Source organism: Homalodisca vitripennis, chromosome 1, assembly GCF_021130785.1.
Source record: "Homalodisca vitripennis isolate AUS2020 chromosome 1, UT_GWSS_2.1, whole genome shotgun sequence".
Lineage (NCBI taxonomy): Eukaryota > Metazoa > Arthropoda > Insecta > Hemiptera > Cicadellidae > Homalodisca > Homalodisca vitripennis.
Window position 1 is genome coordinate 204,171,290 of NC_060207.1, and position 25,008 is coordinate 204,196,297.

The window sequence follows — 25,008 nt, forward strand, 5'->3', positions numbered from 1 at the left end:
GGTAAATGTTTTTAGAAAAACACTTTTACAATTTCACCACTTACTATTAGACATGTTTTTTCATTCTAGCGATAAAATGGCTTCAATGTCAATTTTTCCATTAAGGGGTTTGTATTACACCCCTTAAAAATAATAGTTCAGAGTTCAGATCATTTTTCACTTTTGAAGTTAAGGGTAAGATGAGCCTAATTCCAAAATTTCATGCAAATCGGTTCACAGTAAAAAAATTCGGAGGAGGTAAGACCGTATTTTTAGCTTCAATGACTGCACTAAAACAATTTACAATTCAACTTATTTGGTAAAGAAAGAGAAATAGCATGGAGCAAAATGGTAGGATAGACAGAAAAGACTTTCCTTTCACACGAAAATCTGGTATGAATGCTGAATAGAGTAAAACAATTATCTGGAGCACAACGTAGTATTGAGATTATTTTTTTAATTTTATCATGATGATGATAGTTGTTATGGTTGAGCAAACAAATTTATATGCAACTCAGCAACTAGAAAACCAGGAAGATGTAAAACCTTCTTCCACGGATTACATAAATGGACTCTCCCACAACTCCTGAGGAAATGCGCAAGTTTTGTGGCTTTAGTTGGATACATGTGTCAGGTAAAATATATCTATCTTTACAGGGAATTACTGGAGTAAAAGCCTTTGTAAGACAACACTTTGGTGAGATAATACTATGTAGATCGCAACTGAGTTCGTGAAATACTTTTGACAATGTGGCACCTTGCAGACAACAATGAAGCAGGGAACAACCAACTTCATAGGATTTAAAAATCTCATGAAATATGTGTTTTGAACGGTTCAAAGAAACTTACAACCTGAAACAAGATGTGTGTGGACGAATCCCTGCTATCTACTGTGCATACACCTAGAATAGATCGGTTAGATCGGCTACTCATCGTTTGAATCAATTGCTTTGAGAAGGGAATCCTCGAAAAAAAAAAAAAAACTCAGGGAGGTGCCGTAAGCTGCTACAAGGCCAAAGGAAGATCAGGTGTACATAGGGCCCTGATGGGAAAATATCGAAGGCAAAGCAGGTCTTACGATTTGTGATACAGTAGGACCCCCCTCATATCCGAGCCACCACGGGACCGAGCCCCTGGCCGGATAACGATTCGGCCGGATAAACCAACCTACAGTACACAACACTTGACGAAACAAAACAATTGTACTGTACTAACCGCACTGGAAATAATCAACGAACTGTTTTACAGGTTAAACCTACTAGCTCAACTGAGGACAACACAGGAAAATGTAAACAAATAGATACACCAAAATAACGCAGGAGTCTGTGGGAGACTAGTGCTGTGCAACACTGCGCGACCGCAAGCCGTGGTAAAATAAATTTCGGATATTGGCTTCCAGAAGTGGCCGGATAAACAAAACGAGGTGCGGTAAAACCGAGGCCGGATATGAGGGGTTCTACTGTACCTGTGAAGGTAGACCATTTAAAACACTTTAGCTGCCATGGTGTATCAATATGATACACACACACAACGATTTCCTCTCAGCGCCATGTGTAATCAGTCTGATACACAAAGAAATTTTCCCCTCTGGCCAAGGTAAACAGCTGTGAACATCACACCAGGCCATTACTGTTTTTATAATGATTAAAACATAAGAACATCCCTTCTAATTTAGTAAATAGCTGAAAATCTGGCTGAAATTGTATAAATAAGTTATTTGTATAATGTGTAATCAAAGTGATACACATGCCCTGTACATAAAAACATATCTAAGGAAATGGAAGGAACATAAAGAAATGCTAATTTAATTAATTAGGATGACAAAATATTTCAATTATCAGGTTTCAAAATTATAATGTGTAATAAACGTTAAAATAACATTGTATCGTGAAAAATTTCTTTAGGAAATACATGATCCAAAAGTAATATTGAAATGTCTATTCTGAAATATCCATAATAATCATGTTATAAACATGTCAAGTGTTATCGATGGATCTTAAGTTTTTCAGAGTCGATGTATGTTTATCATAAAAACATGCGAAACACATAAAGTTAATTCCATACAACCACCCACACATAGTGTAAACTTGTTTTTGCTTGTTTAGAAGCCGCAGTTGCTCTGCCATAACGTTCCGTCATTTTAGTGTTAAACACAAGGTACAACCGACCTCTTTTGCGTTCTTCAGGTTTCCAGTAACTCATGCTTACGAACATTGGATTTCTCGGACAATTATTACCAGTTTGTAATTGCCTCTCTACCAAAAATCATCGATGTTGCTAACTTCACCGCGAAATTCTGTGATTTGAAACTTTTACAGTTGTTAGTTAATATCCACTTGTACAACGCATGGGCAATTCACTACTGCAGATATTAGTAAGGAGTCTCTATTGCCTACTTTTCGATACACTTCACACCTTTGGCGAACTGTTGTGGCGGTAGGACGCTAAGATTGGTCTGAAACATCAAATGTAAAGACTTGACGGTGTTATACACCAATATCGTTGATGGTTTTCTTGATAGGCCCCCCCGTCACGAGATGGCACTTCAGTCAAAATAGGACAGCCTTTGTTGTAATAGAAATAGCACATCTCTCTTATCTCTCCCTTTGCCTACAAAACAATTTTAATATCACTCTGCAGTGTAACCATTTCTCCTCTATTAGAGAGCTTAGCAGACACAATCGGTTGAGGTGGGTTTTCTTTTCATTTAGCTGGTGAGCCAAGTTCTACACTTTGTGTAAAAGTGTTACCAGTCACAAGAGTTTCTTCCCGAGTTAAGTAATGGTGCCACTTAGTTCCATGACAACATTAGTAGAACAGTTTCCCTGAAGGTGGAGTTTTCCTTACCAGCCATAGAGTTTTACATTCCACGTATACCCACCTTGTAAGCATGAGTTTGAACAATTTTAAACCGTACTGTATGTAAGTCCCTTTTGCCAGGAATATATTGTCTAAACCCCAATCTGCCTCGTTATGGAATCATTGTTTCATCGATACAAACAGATGTCTCATGGGGAGTGTTAATGCATTTTGAAATGTACTGTTCAATTTATCAATAAGGACACCTGAATTATTGTACAACTTATGCAGACTAGTATTCAGAAGATTCATTATCTGATAAATGAAAATTACGTAGCAGCAGCTCAAAACGATTTCGGGACATAACTTTACTAATTTTACTCTCATACAATGGAAATTACTTGACCAATACTTTTGCAGTGATGGTTTTTTGTCCAGTCCAAACCATAAGAGTAAACCCAGAAAATCTACGAATTTCCCCCTTATTTGTATTTTCCCAAACCTTGTAGTCTTGAATGTCGACTAACAGATTTCTTCTAAAATAACCTTTACAATTGATTGATCAGCATATCGGTTGTTTTGTCTCTAAAACTACTAAGTTCAATAAACTGAATCATCTACAAAGATATTGTAGCAATCAAGCTCACTTGGGGCTCCCTGCAGCTGTTCGATAATGGTGATCTTTTATTCCGCCAGAAACATTACAAGGAAATTCAATGTTAGATTACCTGATACATCATTCCACAAAACATTCAACTCATTAGGTGGTCTTGTACGAGGTCCAACATGACGGGTTTGTAGGAGTTGTGTCGCACGTAGGAGCATCAAGCTCGTTTAAACTCCGGTAGCATGTGGTGGTACAGGTTGACATGTTCGAAGGTTTTGTTGATCTAAATCATGACGTCTTGTGTAGTTATGATCTGTAGCCTACTCACACATTTTCTCTTCACAGGACGACTATTAATTGCCAATTCCACTATCACTACTCTCACAGGACATGACATATTCAGGATCATCTGGATCACTCATATCCCGAAAGAAACTAAGCTCACTACATTTATCACTTTCACAGTCATTTTCCTCTAATTGATCAAAACAATTCCCTGATGCTGGGTCTGAGGTTAGCCATTAAGGAAGTAAAGACAATGCAACTTGGACTAACCTAACCTAACCCGAATGTCTTGCATCTAAATCAAAATACAAACAATAATAATATAACAGTTGACAGGAAGAAAAATTAGTTGTCATATGATTTCAGTTCAGTTCTGCCAACTAATGCATGAAAATTATTTGCAAACCAATTGTGTAATGCCTCTTTCTACCAGGGCCAAGGGAAGTAAATTATGCATGATTTCTTTATGGTAAATATGACAGCAGTTTGATACACAAGGCAAGTAACCACTGAACAGATGTTTGTTTGTGTGCATCAATATGAGTTACACACGTGCTAGGGGTTAGCCTGGCAATGTATCAAAATGATACATTTGGCCTGGTGAAATAGTTAACGTAAAACACAATGGCCCTAATAAGGAAGTATGTATGAAAACGTTTTGGCAGTTAAAGTGTTAATTGCCAGACTTGCTTTAACAATCATGTTGTAAGAACTGATAACAAAACCACATCAACAACGACAATTTAGTTCATTTTTATATTTTATGGTATCTGTTTTGACATATTTAGTAACATTATACAATCTGTATTGCCAGTAATTTTAGATTGTATTAATAGATGTTTTAGACATGACAAAATATTCTTCAAGTTTATTTACAGCCTAACAAATGTAGTACATTTTTTAGCTTCATTTTAGCTCATATTATACGGCTGGGGGCCCGAAATTCAAATTATTTTTGTGTTGGTCCAGGCCCACAGCAATGTGTATTTTAAATGCTAAATCCCATTTATATGTGTGTGTTTTAGATACAGTACACATGGCCTAACCAAAACATTGCATGTGTATCAGAAATGATACACATGGCTTCAGTGGCAATCCACTTGTGTGTGTATCATATATGATACACATGGCAGTCAATGTGTTAAGAAATCTCTACTCAAATTTTAGTTCCTTATCGTATCAGTTGTTAAGAATAAAAAATAGTTTATTGTGGTGGACTTACAAGAAATTAAACAATTGGTAGAATTTGACTATAACTTTTAATCTTACTTGACAGTCATATTGATTATGATATGTCTAAGAACTAACATAAACATAACACTAATTATGTATACCTTGTAATATCTTATGTAAACTAATAACATTAACGTACTCTGTAGTTCAGTTTTAATGATTAGTGTTGTGTATAGTTTTTATTAAGTGCATGTTTTAGAGTTAGTGAAGTTGACACACAACATGGCGGTTGTGATTCCTGACATAGGCGTGCTACAATGCTTTGGTATGATTTGTTTATTTTAATCTAGTTTCTAGATATATATTAGGTTAGTTATTTGCCTGAAGAAGAGATCAAATTGCAGATCCCGAAACGTAGTGTTACTGATTTTTTGTTTCACTGAACGATGGCAAATGTCCGGAAAATTCCTGTTTCCTTCATCTACCTTTAGTTGTTAATGAAATTCATTATTAGAGGAAAAAGTATATTGAGAAGTCCCACAATATACCCACCCAATGAAATTTCTTCGGATTTCCGCAATAACAATCACATATATTATTTTTAAAACATCATATTATTGTTTTGAAATCAATGTATTATATTCTAATTTTCATTAAGTTTGTTGCTGAACAAGGATAAACTAATATATTTCAATCTGATCACATTTTACAAAAAGCATTTTTAAATAAAAAGGATTTCAAACATAATCAAATAAAATTCTAAAAGACTTATTAACAGTTACTTATATTAAATACCCAAACACTAATTTGAAGGTGCTAAGTTATGATGTATATTTGTCTTTAAAATAAATTTCTGGTTCAAGCTTGAGTGTTAGACTTTATAATAAAGTACATGTACAGTTGCTATAAACATACACTTTTGACAGATTTTCTTGATCGTGGCCACAAGGTAAACTCTACATTGGCGTTGGAAATATAATTCACTTGAACCAGAAGTGCTCATACTCGGGCAAAGCTTACAAAAAGCGTGCAGTCACCGGAAACAGCTAGTCTTTTATATTTTTTCATCATGTCAACTCTTTTATAGCTTGAACTTTCTCCATGCGTGAAAGAAAGAAATATATTTTAAAATTTTGCAATTAAATTATTTTATTTTAAATATTTTGGAAATATTAACACAATGTGACTATATTCAACTTGACTAATTAAAAAGGATCAAAATAAATTCTCCCAGGTCACTTCCAATCACAACACATTATTTAAGATAATGTCCCACATTTCTAAATATTGACTTGAAACGTCACTTTACTGTTATGTGTAATTCTCTGAAATATTTCAGAAAGATGTGGGTGAAATAGGACTCAAAACACATCATTTGCAAACAGACCAAGTTTTGTTGCAACTTTGTGTTTCAAGGGAATGTTGGACGAATTGTGTTAGAAACCAATACAAGAATCAGCAAACAAACAAGCTCCATGGAGTCTGCTATAACACAATTTGCATTCGAAAGTGACAGAATAAGTTTGCCATTGAATTTCTTCTATGTTTCGTTCCAGCAAGTTTTCTCCGTTTCTGACATATTTACATTCTTAACTTCAAAATTTTACTTTTAAATAACTGCTTTATGTCTTTGAACTTACTTGTTTACAAGTTTTCTCTTTGATATTATTAGTAATTTTAACCCGTTTCTTGAGCTTTGCAAAAAGAAGTTGATTCCCGACTGGTTTAAGACTTAACTATATTGCATGTGATGATCAAAAACTTAAAATAAAAATGAAATGCAAACACAACAAAATATCTGCTAAAATCGACAATGAAATCTTTGTATGAGGAAGACATTTAGGAATTTCAAGTTCAAATTCAAGACAAGTGCTTATTCAAGGTAAATTATCATTGTTAGTTAAGCCCAAGTACTGTAGTTTAAAATTAAAATCCAACTTAATAATTTTCAAATTCACTTTGAAAGTTTACTGATTTGTTAAACACAAATTTTTAAATCTGACTGGGTTATATATTTTAATAAATCCACAGATTATATTACAATTAAGATAGAGGAAAATTAAAAAATAAGCTATTATTTTCAGACAAACTGCAGCAGGATGGATTAATTACAATCAGAAGCTTGAATATCAATATTACATTCCAAAATATAATTAAGTTTCACAGTATGAAAAATAAAATAAAGCACATTCAAAATACGACAAAAAAATTGTTCTTCTACATTATACTTTCCTTTGTTTAAAATTGCATTTTGGACAATGGAAGGATTGTAAAAGTAACAGTATTTTTTGGAAATTTTTGCATATGTATATTCTTTATGCATATGGCATACACCATACTTTCATAAATGATTATACACTATGGACTGTGTTGTTGTTTGACAATTCCTCGCACGCACCAGCAGAATATTCTTACATTTTAACAAATGACTCTGTTACTATTATTTTATTAGCTTAATATCTGTTACAAATTAATTACATTGCAAGGCTGTAACAGCCAACACTGGCCCTGGCTGTAGGATTTCATGTGTGTGCGTGATGCAGCTGTTCAAATTTTTGACAATACCAACTGGATGGAAGTTTTTTATTGCGTTACACCTTATCCAAAATTTTGATCATCCAAAAAAGTCTTAGTACATTGATTATTGCATCCCTTCTGTACATACAAGATAATGGAAGTTGCAGAAAGACTCTCCTACTTTCTCCGCATTTAAAGACCAGATATATTAATTACAAATTAACTGGCACGATCCAGAGAAAAAGTAGAAATTCATTTTGTATCAGTCTATTCTTTGATGGATTACTTGTCCAGAAATAAAAAAACATGAAAAAGATATGGCAACGTACGTAAAACCAGACCTAGGAAAATCAGAAAACTCTGAGGTACAAGTGAAGACAAAACAGTCTTTTTTTATAACTATGTGGAATAATACTCCTTTAAAAATGGAAACAAATTCTCACCAGTGGTAGGAGTTTTGAGACTAACAAACTCAAAACAGTACAGTGCAATTGGTATTTTAACAAAGTTTTTGTTTCAAGCAAAATAATTACCTCTTGCGATGTAAATAACTACAATCTGTAGGAAAATTATGATAGCAACAAATATAAGAGATTCTTATCTTTCTCCATTTAAATTTACGACTTTATTATCTTAAAAACTTGAATTCATTACAAATATATGAAGAATTATTTTACTGGCAATACATACATGGCAAGGATGGTTTTAAATATTTTTTATTCTTAATATCTATAGAATGAAACAACACAACATTTTTTATGTCCATGTACATGTAAAGTTATGCATGTTTGCTACATCTATGCACAGACATCAGCTGCTAAGCGGTAAAAAACTGTTGATTGGTAAGCGTATTTATATTGTACTCCCCTATAACAGTACATGCAGACTTATTTCTCAATATTTTATTAATCATACGTAGAGTTGTTAAAAATTTTGTTTGTAAAAACTTAAATTTTACATATCTATTAAAACTAGTAAAAATATACACCTACTTAGTCTTCAAGTACAACATTTATTCAGAGAGCCCATTTTAAAGTCTATCGATTCAAATTGTAAGGTAGTTTTTAAGTAAGACTATTTTACAGAGCCCATTTTACAATCTAATGACAGAAAATTATTAGTAGAGGATATATGACTTGTAGTTATAAATATAGTAATTTCTCTGAAACTCTGTAAATTACTTTACAATAAGTATCTGATTTGGTTTATTTTCATGCTACAAGGCGGTCTCCAAAATATTTAACATTCACCTGTATATTATGTTTATAAAATTTAACATGTTCACAACATCAGCATTTTTCCAGAACCGCTAAGGTTTTTGTTTATTTACCGTCGAATGATTCAATAACATTGGCAAAAAACTGTAATCGGTTTTTTAATGTCAAACATCTAAGTATAACGAGAAAGTATGTATGCTTCACAATTTTGCACAAAAGCAATTATTTCATTGTTTTTTTTTTTCAATTTTTCTCCGTGTATCCCACGGGATACCTACAAAATTAATTTACCTTAAAAATTAAGCAACCCTGCGCATGACAGGGTACATGATAGTCTGAGGTATTTATTTAAGCACGGAATCAAATTTAACAAACTACCAAGACAGGCAAACAATAAAAATGCAACAATGAAATGCATAGCAATGTTTACCCCATTGGGCGCTCAACGCACTTTACAAAAGCCCAGTGTATACCCGACCGGGTACACGTTGAATGTGTTAATAACATTTCTTCTTCATGAATCTGAAATAATATTAACAGGAACAGTGTGTATTAAAAAATACAATAATACTCCAAAAGCCATTTATTATAATACAGGTTTGCCACCTTAAAAATAATGAGCAAAATAAACCAACAGTGCATCCTATTTACAGATAAATTGACTTTTACTGAGGTTACAAAAAATTTAGAATTTTTACAGACTATTACTGTAAAAACCTCTTAAACTTTTTTTTATAAATGCAGCTGGTCAAAATTTGAAATTATGTATTACAATAGAATAGCATTTCAAAGTTACATTATAAATATTTCAAAGTATAAATATTTTACCTTACAAATCAGTCGTACTTATTTATTTACATAAACATTTTTACATGGATCTGTGCTGTTACATAATCATATAAGAAGTAAGTATTTAGATAAAGACATGATGAATAATTTAATGCTAAGTAACAATGTTATATTTGATGTGGGTATGACATATACAAAATACAATAAATTTCAATCTGAAAACATTGTCCTCATAAAAACTTATATCAACATCATAATCCATACCACTATAATGAGTACAACATATAAATATCACATACACTGGTGGCAAAACAACTCTACAAAACCCAGTGGAGTGAAACAATATAGTAAAAGAACATAGGATTCAACTTGACTGAGAGAACATCTTTTCTCACAATAATTAATTTCTCTTGTTAATAACTGCAAGCTATAAACTTAAACTGGATAATTCAAGTACAAATGTAAAAAAGCAAAATACAAACACTAAACTTCCAAGTAACAAAAAACAACAGTAAACAAATTATACGCTAACAAACATCATTTTAATTTGTGTAACGACTGAACGGAGGAAATATAATGTAAATTAAATTGATGAAACTTGTTTATGAAGAAGTACTTTTTATAGAGTAAAACCGTATAAAAAACTACTACAGTACATTTAGTATAAAAATAAAAGTTTGATTTTTATTTATCTTTTTATTTGAAAGTTTTTTTTATTTAATAATAACATCCATGAACTTTTAAAACAATATGATTTTTTTGATGTGACTTAAAGAAGTTCTGATTTCCAAACTTAAATCTTGCATAAATATAAAATTTGAGCGTACACTTCCTTGCATTTATTATTATAAACACATAAATATATATAAAGTAAATATACAGACCAGTAGGTCTCCAATATCTAGGAGAGAAATAATAACAATAAATAGTTCTTTACAACTCAATAAATAAAATAAAATAAAATAATAAATAAAATACTAAAAGAGGGTTGATTAAAATTTTCTTTAAAGTTCAATTCATGAAATATCTATCACAGACAAAAGTTTGTTCTGAACTTGAAAAATTGCACAAATAAAAAGAGTTCACAGGCAAGATAAAAATGTTAGAAATTCACCAATTCTATGTCTTCTTGTTCATCTGTATTATATTTTTATTTTGTATTTTTTTAACAAAAAAGGAACTAAACTAGTTTGTATAGGACTGTATAATTCTGTAATACCTCTAAGAGGTCACACCTATTTCTGCACACAAGAGATGGCATTGTTCACATATAATTAGCGATTTCGTTTTTAAAACCCTTTTTCCAAAAAACATATATATTTGTATTCTTTTAAACTTCCATTTCAGTTTATAAATACTCTTTAAAAAATCTGTTGCAGGATAAAATTTAAAACACAAGAGGTTGCTCGTAAACACATGTAGGTATTTAGTAACTTGAATAAAATATTTGTTTAAAATGAAAAAGTCACCAGTAAATAGAAATAGTTGAACAAAAATGTTAAACTGTACGTTTTATTAACACTTTTATAACATTACATGAGTCATATTGCCATGTCGGCAGGAGGGAAGGCAAGAATGAAAAAATGCTCAAAAATGAGAAGGGATAAATCGAGATTTGATGTTTTTATAATAACAAAGAAATATTAGAAAAATGTGGGGTAAACTGACACAGGTGCGACCTCTGAAGAGATATGAAACTAATATTCATAATATTTATATAATATTGAAATTTCTTTAGCTAAAATGCCTATGAACCCTCAGTAATTAGTATAAGCACACTATTGCATATTTTTTAAGTAAATTAATACAAAAGATTGAAACTTTATCCATGAAAAATACGTTAAATACTCCAGTATAATACTTGCAAGTAAACTAAGTTTTATCATCTTGTCAAGCTACATAATTTATAAATATTGTAAACTGTATGACAAAACATAAACCTGGAGGCAAACTAAAATTGATAAGTTTTAAACTCATACTAGGCAAATAATTAGCATATTAAAGAGTTAGTTTGAGTTTCTGAATGCATCAAACTGAGGATCATTGCATGATCTATAGACTATTGCTTAGTTTATTTTAGTTAACTCCTCCATATTTTTGAATCTGACAATAAAATTGTGCATAGCAAAATAATACTCAATGAAAATAATAAAAATGGACCTAAATAAATAGCTAAAATTGTTACTTCATGGATAAAGTCTTTAATGAAGAAGGCCCAGTGCTCTTTCTGCAAACATGTCTGCACCCTTTGATTTGATCTGAAAATAAAGAAATAAATGTATTACCACATAAGTAGCAGATACTGTACAGAGTTCTCCATTTCCACTGTAAGAGGAAACAAATCTGACTATAAATAAACACATGCTCTGCTTTCTTGGGCTTCAACAAATCACTTCCATCAGAGAGAACAATGCATGTACCAAATATATGTGTGCAAGTAGGAGTAGGCCACACCACATGTCCATTACCGTATCTTTTCTATAAAGGAAACACAAAGTCTTTTACAAAATTCCAAGTCTACAGATCAATTTGTTCTAAAGGTATCCTGTGGAAATCAAGCAGTAGGCAAACAGGTTAAAGAGAAATTTTACCTACTCTTCTGAGTGATAAAAAAGTACATTTTCAAGTCAGTTTGTTCTTGAGATATTCTCCAGACAAATAGTCTTTGGTAATGTTCAGCCAAATCCCATGGAACGGATATGCACCACCCATGAACTCGATGTTTCTTTTATAGAATTGAAGCTTCATGCAAAAGTTCAAGTTGATAGCTCAATTCGTTCTTGAGATATCATGTGGACAGACAGACAAACAGAGAGAAGAGAAAGAGAACAACAGAGCCCTCTGAATAGTAAGCTTTCCTCATATCACATTACAACTTTGTTGAATAATGGCATCCACGACAAATTGTTTACATTCTTTTAATAAAATAAGATTTTAAGTTTAAAAATACCTAAAGAATATTCAAGCAATTTTGTAAGTTTCCATACTGTTAAATTATTAAAAGTAATCATAAATAATATAATAATATAAAATATGAAATACTGGTTTATGCATTTTTTTGCTTGAGGAAATATAGGATCAGGCTTCAGTGAGATCACTTATATAGCGCACATGTTAAAGTGAAATCATCCAGGGTCTTTGATGTTTCAGGGAAAAGTGAGGATGAATTCTTCACAAAATATTGATTAGTGTTTTCCCAATGTCTTAAGCTTCTTGAATCCTGAAAAAAAAGATAAAATTCCAATCTTCCTAATGAAAAGTTTAGTTTTTAAACATTTTTTTTTACATTCTTTGGACAGAAGCTTAAAAATTGCACTTAGTCTTAAAAGGACCTTTGCGCTGCTTTCAGAGTGACAGAATATTCTGGATGGGTAAAGTTTGGGGTAGGGACTACCTCCTATTGAGATCCATGAAGAAGAATTTAGGGCATTAATCCTAGTCATGTCCCCTCGGAAGAAGGGGAAGCCAGTTGTGAACCAGCCTCTCCAGTTAAAGCAGGCAGAGGGTGGCACACCCTTGGGTTTAGACTAGCAAGGACATTTGACTCTTAGGGAACTCCAACAGTCATTTCCCGCAGTACACTAGACCTATAAAACTACCCTTGCATCCCAGAATCTCGACATTTGCAGTTAGTGATGTGCCACTTCTGGACATCCATAATTTAAGTTGCCCAGGTTTTAACACACTTTGGTGACACATCAGTTTTTGCTGTATCTATTGTGGGTTCAACTAGAATGTATGAACCAACCAGAAGTGAACCCTCCTTGGGTAAATATTTTAAAGTTTTTGAAACATGCAAATGTTCAAATAAATTTTGATTGCTACATATCCAAAATCATGTTTTCCTTTTAAACCTTATATCAATAATATAAATTTTAAAAAAAGCCACTGCTTAGTTTGTTTCTGCTTTGGGTTGTATGATTCAGTAGTTAAATGTACTGGTACTGTAAACACTTTTAATGACTTTGCTATGTTCAATATCACCTTTGGAAAGTTCTAAGAAACATGAAAATAACATTGAGGTAAAACTAAATGATACTTATATCAATTTTATGACGTTCTTACGTTGCATATTTTGGAAACTTGAAGAATCAAGAGAGTTTAATTTATCGATTGGTGCTACTTAATGAGAGGATTGTGGGTTGAAGAGGTCTACAAAAATTATTTAACTCTAGGGCCGCAATGCTTCTCAATCGTGACGCATTTTATCACACGAATTTTATTGCATTGTTATGATTACATAAAATAAGTATTACATATTGTATTATATATCGTTATGTTCAGTCAAAACCATAGTTTTATATCTATATGTTGAACTATTATTTTATTTCCACAAAAATGTGTGTTGGCAGCACTAATATTTTGCACTAGCTGATCTGCTCATTTTTAGTTATATTTGTTGCTGCAACGTTTTTATTTATAGTTGTTTTAGTCATGTAAGTGTATATATTATGAATCTACATTACACTTGGAGTAATATGAGTGATCTCAAAGTGACACTGTCTTCAAGGAGAAAAACTATAGATGTTTGAAAGTAAAAGTGTTTTTCCAAATTTTGGATTTTTACCAACTTTGAACTAAAGGATATATACTTAAGACTTGATGTTGTTTTAATTTTTTACAAATTATTATTTCTTGTAATTTACTGAAAACAATTAGTGTATAATGCTTGGTATATTGTGTTGTAAATGTATTTGTTTTCATTTTTTCATAAAAACTTGCATATAAGCCAATTAGAGCTTAGCAGTTGAGACAAAAATGCCCACCAGTTGTAGGATTAAAAAATATCAATGATTAAAGGCCACAGCTATTTCACGAGTCTAGGCTACTTACTTGGTAAATACAGGTTACTGGACAGGAGCGATATTCCACACTTTGGTGTTACAGTCTTGGCCGACGGAGACAAGTGTTTGGTCATCTACCCACGCCAGCTGAGTGATCTGACTCTGTGGGTGAGCATCTAGAACAGTAATTACACAATCACAGTACAAAAGTAACACCTCTACTTTGATGAAAATTCATTTGATGGAATCAAAAATTTGTTAACACTATTATACTTTTTAATGATTCTGTATATTTATATACTAGCTACTATGTTCAATTAGTTTTTATTCGTATGCATTTATACTGGAAATGTATAACTATTATTTGCTACATTAAACTTTTAACAGGTTTTATACTGTGTTTATAGAAATCGGGCTGAAGCTCTTACTCTTGATGATGGTGTGTTTGCTGGGGAAGGCCACACTCCAGATGATGATGGTGGTATCGAGACTACCGCTGGCGACTTGCTGTGAGTTAGGTGACCAGGCCACACAGTTCACCCTCGCATTGTGAAAGCCCCACTCCTTGTTGTGTGCCAACTGCCACATTTATATGCCTCATTAGCCACACAAACTACCAACAACTAATCTGATCAATTAATTTAGATGGATACAATTTTGTTACAATAACACATAACTAATACTTTAAGCAATTACACCTTATCTGTTCAAAAGATTGTACTTTTCTGTCTTGCGTTTAGCCTAAACATTGTCTATAAAGTGGCAAGGCTCCAACGTACACCAAATTGTTCAAAAACTTGCAATGTTGTATATTGCATGAAAAGAAATCCCGGTTTGTATTATGTTTCATCGCAAAAACAAACACAATTATAAACTTTTATTTGCAAAATACTTGCAAAAAATATGCCTCTAATAGGCATATTTTGCAAATTATTTCAACATGAAATATGAGTATAAAATCTCAACAAACAATATTATTTAGCTTAATCTACATGAAGTGACAATCTTAACTTACAAAAATGCATTCAAACCTAAAACATTACACAGTAAAACTACTAAATTTCATTATAAATATATTATTAAATATTATTTTTAACAATTTTCTACTAAATTACAAAATTAATTTAACAATAACGATAAATATGTGTTTTTTTCTGATATAGTCTCTTGTTATAATATGTTGGTCTCGTAACTTTTATTGAAGATGGTACTATTAAGCGATAAAAAGAGTATTTGAATGTCTGAAACAAGGGTGGCATATAAATACTCACTTGTTTATAATTCAGGTAATACAAGATCAAGTCAAATATGATCTCAATGCACTTGGGAAGAAAGTTGCATAGAGATAGTTGGTGAGGGTGGGACAGTCAATTAACAGAACACACTTTGAATATAAAAACAATAGGAGTCAAGGCTCAGTTTGCGACAGAAATTGTAACAATAGCTATTTTAATACAGATACTGGCATAACTAATTTACAACATTTGTTTTTTCCAAGGAAGTTGTCTTTATAAACCAGTAGATCACTGGTGTCCAGAATACTGGATCTGCTTTGATTATTTCACTATTATAATTGGTGATTCTAATTAACAATAATTAATACTTACTGTCTACGTCCAAAAAGCGGCAAACCAAACACAAAGGGTATAAGTCACAAAAATGTGAAGTACTAAATGGAAACTAGTTCTATGTAAAACATAACACAGTTGGGACAGGGGACTATTACACTACCCATTAAATGCATGGTGATTATTCACATGTAAAAGATTGAGAAAATGGACTTAGAGTGGTTTAAATACCTCAAAAATCTGCAATCAATCTTTAGACAACATTTGCAATAACTATGCAGAATTATTAATTAATCTATGTGTGGATTCTAGTTTACTCCACAAGATTAAGTTTGATAAACTAATCCTAAATACAATAATTATTCATGACTTACAGAAGGAGAAAATTAAAGCTGTGAATAATTAAAAACTAAGACTAAACTAAAAAAGTAAAGGTAAAATACTATCCCTACTATTCTTGTAGTTAAGTAGTAGTTCCTTTATCCTTAAAACTTAAAACAAACAAATTCTTTGTCAATTCTAGTTATGAGAAAAATTATATAGCTGTAGACGTGTTAACACGTAAAGTAGCACCGAGCTGTTACCGCGAAGAATGGGAGAGCCGCGGCACGTCAGAAGCCTACAAGATTAGATTTTGAATGTCTGCACGCTGTTTCAAAAACTGCTTTTATGCTGAAAAAATAAAACACGATTTCTTTTCCCAAACTTTAATTAAAAATTAACTGGTTATATTATACTGTTGTAACAACCGTCATCTTCTGACAACCAAGTGTTTTCGCTAACTGTGAACTGGAGGACTGTTTAAGAAATTGTCTTATTTCGTTTTCATTATTTTGAATAATTACCTCACACTCTGAAATAAACAAATCATACACACCGTTACACAATGAAAAATATACAGTGCTGATAAATTGTGGTTAGACACATGCTAATATAAACACATGCTCTCAATATAGTACCGAAGTTGTACACCAGGCTGAGACACGTCAGGCAGCACTTCAGTCACTGACGTACTGAAAATAGCCACCAAAGAAGGTTCAATGCTCTGTACGACGCGTCAGGACATGTAAACATGATCTCAATGCGAGGCGCGAGGCTCGCCTTATTGCTCAGCAGTTAAGGGGTTAAATGTACCAGAGTCTTGGGCTTTGGTATATAATTACTATTATGGTATAAAACTGATCAAAAGAAGGCTGTCCAGCTGATTCATTTGCTATTATATACAAGAGTGGTGAAGAGACAGACAGTTATATTGAACCTCTAATTTATTGACTACTCCAAAAAGATTAAAAAAAAAGATTATTTTATATGATTAGTTGAGAAGCATTTGTTGACTGATATTATTTAGTTATCTAACAACCATTAGTTAAAACGAAAGAGTTTGAATGTGTTAGACATAATTGTTTGTTCCAATAACCTAAATTTTTCTGTATTTGATATACAGCCAATGCTATGGTTGGATTCAAATCGACACACATCCTACAAGACACTTAAAAACTAGTTTGGATTAAAACCAGTTTGAAGTTATTAAATTCATGGTTACCCAACAAGTACAACACAACACAAAATGCTTGTTGGTGCAGTATTGACCAAGAACCATGGAACGCTCAAACAATAACAATTGGCCACAGATAACACCAACAAACAAAGTTAGATCAAGAAAATGTTACTTCAAATTTAAATATTAACTTTTTAATGACTTTGTCCGATTTATTTAGTTGCTGACTTATGACTAACACAGGGCTGTTGACAAATTAATCCTTTATGCAACAATGAACCATTTTATTTTGATCTGTGATGGGTGGCAATTCGACTAGGGGCAAAATGGCAAAATAATTAACAGTACATAGTTCACTGGTTTGCTGCTAGATGGTGTGGGCAAAAGCTGATTTGCTTACATTAACCTGTTGGATCCCGTAGCCGCACAGTTGCGACTGAGGCAAGTGTGCAGTCGTGGCCCGTTGCCGTACTGTTGCGGCCGCGCGCAGAGCGTTTTATTTTTGCGTTTTCTTCAACTCAATTCGCTAAATTAAATGACGTTCAATATACCGGGTTACTCGGGAGAACACTGGCTTTCTCGTGAGGTATATTTTGTTTCGCGCTACGATACTTGGCAGCCTGTTTTTACTCTAAACGTCGAGGCGTTTCAGCCGGTTGCTGTTGTTTGTACACAATAATTATGGCTTCGCGTAAGCATGAGTTGTTTGATCAAGATATTAATGAATTATTGGGCAGTGAGTTTAGTGAACTATCTGATAGTGACGACGAAAGTGATGTGGATATTTTCAGTCGTGTAAGAAGTGGTGATTTTATTTTTAGTGAACTAGTTCGTGATGCAGACTTCAACCACGATTTAGGTTATCTCGATGAACCAGTACCAGGACCATCAGGTGATACTGTTTATTCTAATAATCGTCCAAATAAGCCTACTTTGGATAGTATTGACTTGGTAATAAACGAGGTAGTTCAAAATTATAATCCCAGAAATGACTTTACTGGTAATGAAGGAACTGAATGTAGGCCTAACCCCAAACCAACTTACACTTGGAATCAAAATATATATATATATATATATATATATATATATATATATATATATATAAATTTAAATATGTATATTTGAATTTAGAAATATCAATAATATGAAATAAATAAACATAAAAATAAAACTTATGAGTATATGATTATGCAGATGCAAAAAATAACTATAATGCAAAGTAGTAACCAAGTGCCAGAAAAAACCCGGGCCAGCAGATGCCCCTGTGCTGCCATAACCCGGGACTCAACAGGTTAAGATGTGTGGTCTGCTCGAAACATAATGTGCGACGAAAGTCGCATTACCAGTGCTCCTTGCTTTAAACGCCACAAACGAGAAAGTGTAAATAATGTATATTATGTACGAAACAGTGCTATACTTTAATCTTCAATCAAGTAAAAGAACAATGTAAATTCAACAAAAAAGGGTATTTAGGAAAACAAACAGAACAAGCAGAGAATGTGAAAATAATGGATTGCAACTTCGGTATTTAATTTCACTAGTACCAAAAAACTTCTACGCACCAGAATGTATAGGGTGAGTAGAGGCTCGACTAAAATACTGAGACTTCATGAGGGCTGAAATTCAACTACATTTGAGGGGTAATTGTACATTTTTAATAGCCTACTGTAGATACTTCACGAAAAATCCAAATCTCACCTCAAACTCAGGAACCTTGTAGAGGATGACCTTCCGGTTGACATCGCATGCCACCAGATACTCTCCGTTGGGTGAGAAGCTGCAGTCCGTCACCGAACCCAAGTGTTCACACTCCTTCCACTCACTCAGGGTCGTCCCCGACAACTGGTATATGTGTACCTGGTACATGTGGAAGTGTGTGAATATACATACATTCAATTGTATAACCGATAGCTAAACAATCAGTGCGTTAACATGAAAAGGGAAAACTGATGAATCAGTGGTCTAAGATATTGGACTTTGGATCTGAGTTACAGATAGTTCAAACCTATTTGTCGCCATAGCATTTGTATATCACTATCAATGAACTGTATCAACTCTCCTCCTTATTCTGCATCAAAAGATACTTGCATAGGCTGGTGACCCAAAAGGACAGGTATAATAAGGCTACTCCTTTAAAAAAAACGTAGTAGCAAAACCACACAACAGGTCAAAGAAAATCATGGACACAGTGAAGCAAGTTGTAACCCAGGAGTGTTGAGAATAAAATTCTGCCCTCTAAATAAGGCAGGCGATATAAATTGCACAGTTGTCTGTTGGTGTAGTTTTAAAGTCAACAAAAATATTGGAACTGAATACATTCTAGAGCACGAGTTTGTTCACTTTCACCCAAAATTCAGATTCTATGGTTTCATTTGTGAAAAGTTATAAAGGTAAAACTCTGGATTCAGGACAGAATAATGAATAAAACAACTATTTTATATGAACAAAAAATGCAGCTCTATAATGCCAAAAACTAAGATAGTTGATCTTGATAGTTTCTTTAAAAATGTATAGACAATTCAATAACAAAGCAAATTTTGTATTCTGGTCAGAGACATTTTGATCAATGACAAAAGTTGTGGAATATCATCTAAGCTATTTTTTTGTTTCAAACATTTGTTTTTATTTGACAGAAAATTTGTCAAAATAAATTGATGACAGTGGTTGCATGCCAACGATAATCCTGTCACACATTAATCGGCTACTACATTGAGTAGTCCCTTTACAATATTAGTTATGTTAAATTGTTCCCATGGAATATTAAAACCAGATTTGAGATTAATCAAAATATTTAACTCCTAATCTATTGTTAGTGTCCATACCATTTCTAAATTTCTTGGATTAAAAATAAATATTTTATCAGCATCCATGTATAAGAGAAACAAATTTTATATATATATATATATATATATATATATATATATATATATATAAATGTATCATGCAATTGTAATTCAAAGGAATAAACGTATAAAGGTATCAAGTACCTAGTATATTTTTTATACTACTATGTAAATATTAATTATGTTTTCAAAAAACAATTAAAACCCAGCATGATAATTATTATCACTCTGGGTTTTAAACCTAACACATAGTACAAAAAAAAAACTGTACACGCAATTGCAAATGTTATGTTTGACTAAAAAATTCTTGTACTAGATATCACAACGACATAGCGTTGCCATGTAATTGATCAGCAAGCGATTCTCAACCTTATGTTCTTCGTCTAGTCAACCAAAAACAACAATATTACCTATGTTCTTAAATTAAATACAACTTTTGCTGTGAGATTTACTTGTTGATAATCTCCCTAAGTCCTGCACAGCCAAAATTAGCATTTTCTTTACAAATAACAAATCAAAATACATTGAGATAAATATCATCTCAATGTAAAGTACATAGCTAACTTATCAATTAATATCTTTATCGCCGAAAAAACAATAAATGCACAAGTTACTATAAATACTAATACTAAAGTTATTACAATATTAAATTAGTATTTATACCATATTCTGTCAGCTTCTCAAAAATCCAACCTAAGGGGCAAGTTTAAATGTTTTGTTAAAATAAATAAAGTTTTAAGAAATAAAATAACAACATAAAAACTAATAAATATAAACACAAATTAAAAATGTATGCACAATGTTACTATGCCTAGGTCAAAGTTGATGTATGCTACTTTGACCAGTGTAGTTTTTTCAACAAATATCTAATAAAAGAATAAAAATGATGTTATTTTCTTTTCAAAAAAAATCTGGATAGATCTATACTGCTCTTTGTTTTTGTTATATTTGAAGAAAACATTTGTTATCATTTCTCCATGGATCTTTAAATTGTATTATAAATAGTAAATACTATATTTATACAGGGTGATTCACGAAGATATGCAGAAACTGAGGGAGTTCATTCTACATGTAAAAATAATGAATAAAGTTTATATAAACATTTGTCAGGAAAAGCTTTGTTAGCGAGTTACGGCTAGCAAAAGGTTTCACCCAGATTTAAACTCACCATGTAAAATGAGGTCTTTCTGAAATTCTGGTAAGGTAGATAAAGAGGCGAATTCAATCGTTTCTTATGAATTTTGACCTGATAAATTGAATAAAACAGGTCCTAGAACTGTAAGTTAAGTAGTTATTGAGAAAACCCGTGCCCAATGCAAAAATGGAGTGAAAAACATATTTTTTCATCTTTGGGCAGCAAAATCTTTGTTATTTCACACAAAAACAAATCAAAATTTGTAATAAAAGTTGTAGAAAACTTTATTCTGAACAAAACAGTGTAAATAAAGTACACATAAAGTGAATATGCTTGATTAACTCCCTAACGAAGCATTTCCAGATCCATGTTGATATGAACTTTTTCATTATTTTTCTATGTAGAATGAGCTCCCACAGTTTCTGCATGTCTTCGTGAATCACCCTGCATCAGTACATCTATTAGCATACCTTGTTATCGACAGTGCCACCGACGGCCACAAAGGGTTTGTCTCCTCCAATGGATACGCAGGACGGTTCGTAACTAACAGGGATGCTGGAAACTTTTCTATTGTTTTGCAGCACACAAATCTGAAACATGTGCACACCGCCATAAAGTTTCACCGCCACTTTCATCTAAACCCTTTTAATAAATAAATAGTCAGTTCCAAAGAATTGTACCGATAAAGTTTGGGTATACACAAAACTATCTCTATCCAACTAGATATTATAGTGCCCAGTGGTGTAACTACAGGAGAGGAGGATGAGGGATTTAGAACCCCTTCATAAGAATCCTAAAAAGAAATGAAATAACTGTATAACATCAATGCAACTTGTCTAAAAACACAGCAGTTAAATTTTTTACCTTGAATTAGGGCCATCTTATTAATACAAATTTAGGTGTATTCAGATTTATTCCATACTACTTAGTGTAGAGTGCTCTTCAATCCAAACTAATCTCCCTTCCACCCCCACCCCCAAAGCCAAGTCCTAGTTACACCACTGTTACTGCCAACATTATTACAATAAAAGTAATTACTTGTAAATTGATGTGTGCAATGAATAACACAAATAAATGCTTCATTTGTTTGACTGCATTGATCACAGTAACCTTATCTACAAAAATAAGTGAAAACCGCTTTGCTTTCAAGACAAAAGCATTGCATTGCCATTTGGTACAGAATCTAAATGAAGATTCTTCTACTTTATAAAATGAGTAACAAAAAGACATAATTTACCAAGGCAGAAAATATATTCATATTTAGTTCTCTGACACATACAATGAAAATATTAGCGCATCATTATAAAATTACCTCAACTGCATGGTTATCTACTTTTTACTGGAAGTAAATCTTAAAAATCTAAAAAACAAGACTATGAAATTTAAATACTGAAAATAGATATTAATCATCAATTGGTTTCTGTTTTTTTTTTCAAATCAATCATTTACAAATTCTGTCCTAAATCTCCTGACCTCTCCTTGAGAATATTTTTTCCACACCTAACTCCCACGTTGCCAGAGTTTAAGACCCTAGTTCATAAGGATATACAGGATCAGTGTTATCCAATATATTTTAAAAATCTTGAGATAAGGTTCAGTACCTCCTTAATGGTGGCCGCTACGATGATATCACCGTGCAAGTCCATTCCCCTCGGCTGTGAGCCCAGCTTCACCTCGACGCTGGTGTATGCTTGACTCACTGTGTCCACCTGCTTCACACTATCATCTATCCCGCATGTGTACATCAGGCCGTTCACTGTCCGCATACTGTTGATCTGGTTACCGTGGCCTGCCCCAGCTATCCTCTCTGTCTCACCTGCAGAACACAACACTCATCAACTAGCATATCACCGTGCAAGTCCATTCCCCTCAGCTGTTTTGAATCAGATTCAAAATTCGAAAATTCTGGATTCGCCCATTACTAGTCCACATGTTGTTGATCTGGCTGCGCCGGCTATCCTCTCTACCTCACTTGCACAACAGTTATCAACCAGTATTCCACCACCATGTATTCTCATTGTCTCAAATACAGGGTGCAATTTTTAAGTGCAAGTATTGATTCAGTATATTTACAGCACTATATGGAGGCTCTATTGTAACTTTCCTTACTTATTTATGTTGTCTGCACAGATCTGGCATTTGAAAAATACACCTGATTAATGTTTTTGCGTATTAATATAATGTTTTTGTGTCAATAAAGAACTTTCTCTGCAACAAAGAGGATCTTGATAAGAGCTAATTACCTATCACTGACCACAAGATATCTCGACAACAAATTGACCTAGACACTTTGTATAAAACATCATTTCTACATAGTCTTGCTCAAATTTTAACAATCTAGTTTCGATGGTTACATTTGTTTAAAAAATGTGTTACTATTGATTTATAAATTAATATAAATGATTTTGAACCAAAAGTTATGATAATGAATATAGGGTTAAAACGCCCGTACGAAAATACCAACGTCTTTATAATCAGCAAAACACTCACCAGTTTTAGCAGCCCACGCAGTTATGTAACCATCATGGGAGCCAGTGTAGATGGTGCTGCGATCTGGACTCAGCGTCAAAACTGTGATTGGTTTGTTATGACCCTGGAACCAGTGAGAATCTTGTTAATAGTTTCTTGCAAGATAGTCTACTGAAATTCATCTAGAACAGCAGTTCCCATTATGGAGTATACATACCCAATGACATACTATAAGGACTAGTCCAATTGCGCTGTGACGAGACAGTATTGCCATGAAACTGTCACTACGTAGTCGTACTAATATCTACTAAATAGCCTGTCATCATCAACTGCAGGGTAAAATATATACCTTTTTTAGAGACATTTGACGTCTGCTAGGGATGCTAGGGACATTATCACGTCCATTTTGATGACAGGGCGTTCACCGTTCTGTAGCTATCCAGCCGTGCTAGTGAGAGGTTACTGTCACTCCTTGTTTTACAATAGCAGTTTAAAATTTGTAACTTAATTGAAAATCTTACAAGTTGTAAAATGTGGTCAGTAATATGGCTTCTGTTGGCTAAGCACAATAAAACAATTGATATTTATTGCCAATCCTGTGAAGTTTATGGGAATGATGTAATTACTGAAGGTGGAGTGCATCAGTGGCGCATTAGGTTAAAAATAGCCGAACTTATGTGCATGATGATGAACGAAGTGGGCAGCCAAGCATTGTGACCGATGTTATTATCTCTAAAATCAATGAGAAGATTAAAGAAGACCACTTATTCACAATAACAAAACTCTAACTTAGATTTCCTTAAATTTTAAGGAGTTTGTTACACAAAATTGTTACGCAGAAGTTAGGATACCATAAAATTTGTGCAAGATGGTGCCGTAAATCTTAACAAAAACCCATAAAAATCAGCAAATGGCTGCTTTATTGACATTTTTTTGGACACTTAACCCTATAAGTGGCGGTCATTTGTGGTCTCAGTGGCAGGCCGTTTTTGGGTAAATTGCCGTGATCGTTAAACTTATTTTTAGAAAATATTATCTAAGTGATAACCTAGCAACATTATATATATTTTTGTTTTCCTTATGAACTATAGAATAAGAATAAATATAATATTTGGTGCCTTACCATTATTTTCAGATTAATATCATTGTAGATGTGTAAAAAAATTTTTTTATAAAAAATAATTTTTTAAGTTCTACTGTCCGTCACTTTGAAACTACTGGAGCTACAAAATAATGTCAAATTCACAGAATATACACAATTTTTATTCTAAACAAATTACTTCTTATACATTTTTTTCTATTTACAAGAACAAAAAAGTTAGATGGGAAAAACTAAATCCATGTA

At 32.8% G+C, this 25,008-nt stretch overlaps 1 protein-coding gene across 1 annotated transcript in view; it reads right to left on the minus strand.

Moving 5' to 3' along the window:
• Positions 1 to 9,145: 9,145 nt before the first annotated feature.
• LOC124353025 (actin-interacting protein 1) overlaps positions 9,146 to 25,008 on the minus strand; it is a 37,372-nt gene continuing 21,509 nt past the window's right edge. The window contains exons 9-15 of the mRNA XM_046802815.1: positions 23,685 to 23,787; positions 22,796 to 23,010; positions 21,665 to 21,784; positions 18,915 to 19,073; positions 14,579 to 14,729; positions 14,200 to 14,326; positions 9,146 to 11,624 (exon numbers count right to left, since the gene is read on the minus strand). Of these exons, the coding sequence (XP_046658771.1) occupies positions 14,214 to 14,326; positions 14,579 to 14,729; positions 18,915 to 19,073; positions 21,665 to 21,784; positions 22,796 to 23,010; positions 23,685 to 23,787 (861 nt within the window). The 3' untranslated portion in view covers positions 9,146 to 11,624; positions 14,200 to 14,213. The remainder of the gene's footprint in view (positions 11,625 to 14,199; positions 14,327 to 14,578; positions 14,730 to 18,914; positions 19,074 to 21,664; positions 21,785 to 22,795; positions 23,011 to 23,684; positions 23,788 to 25,008) is intronic.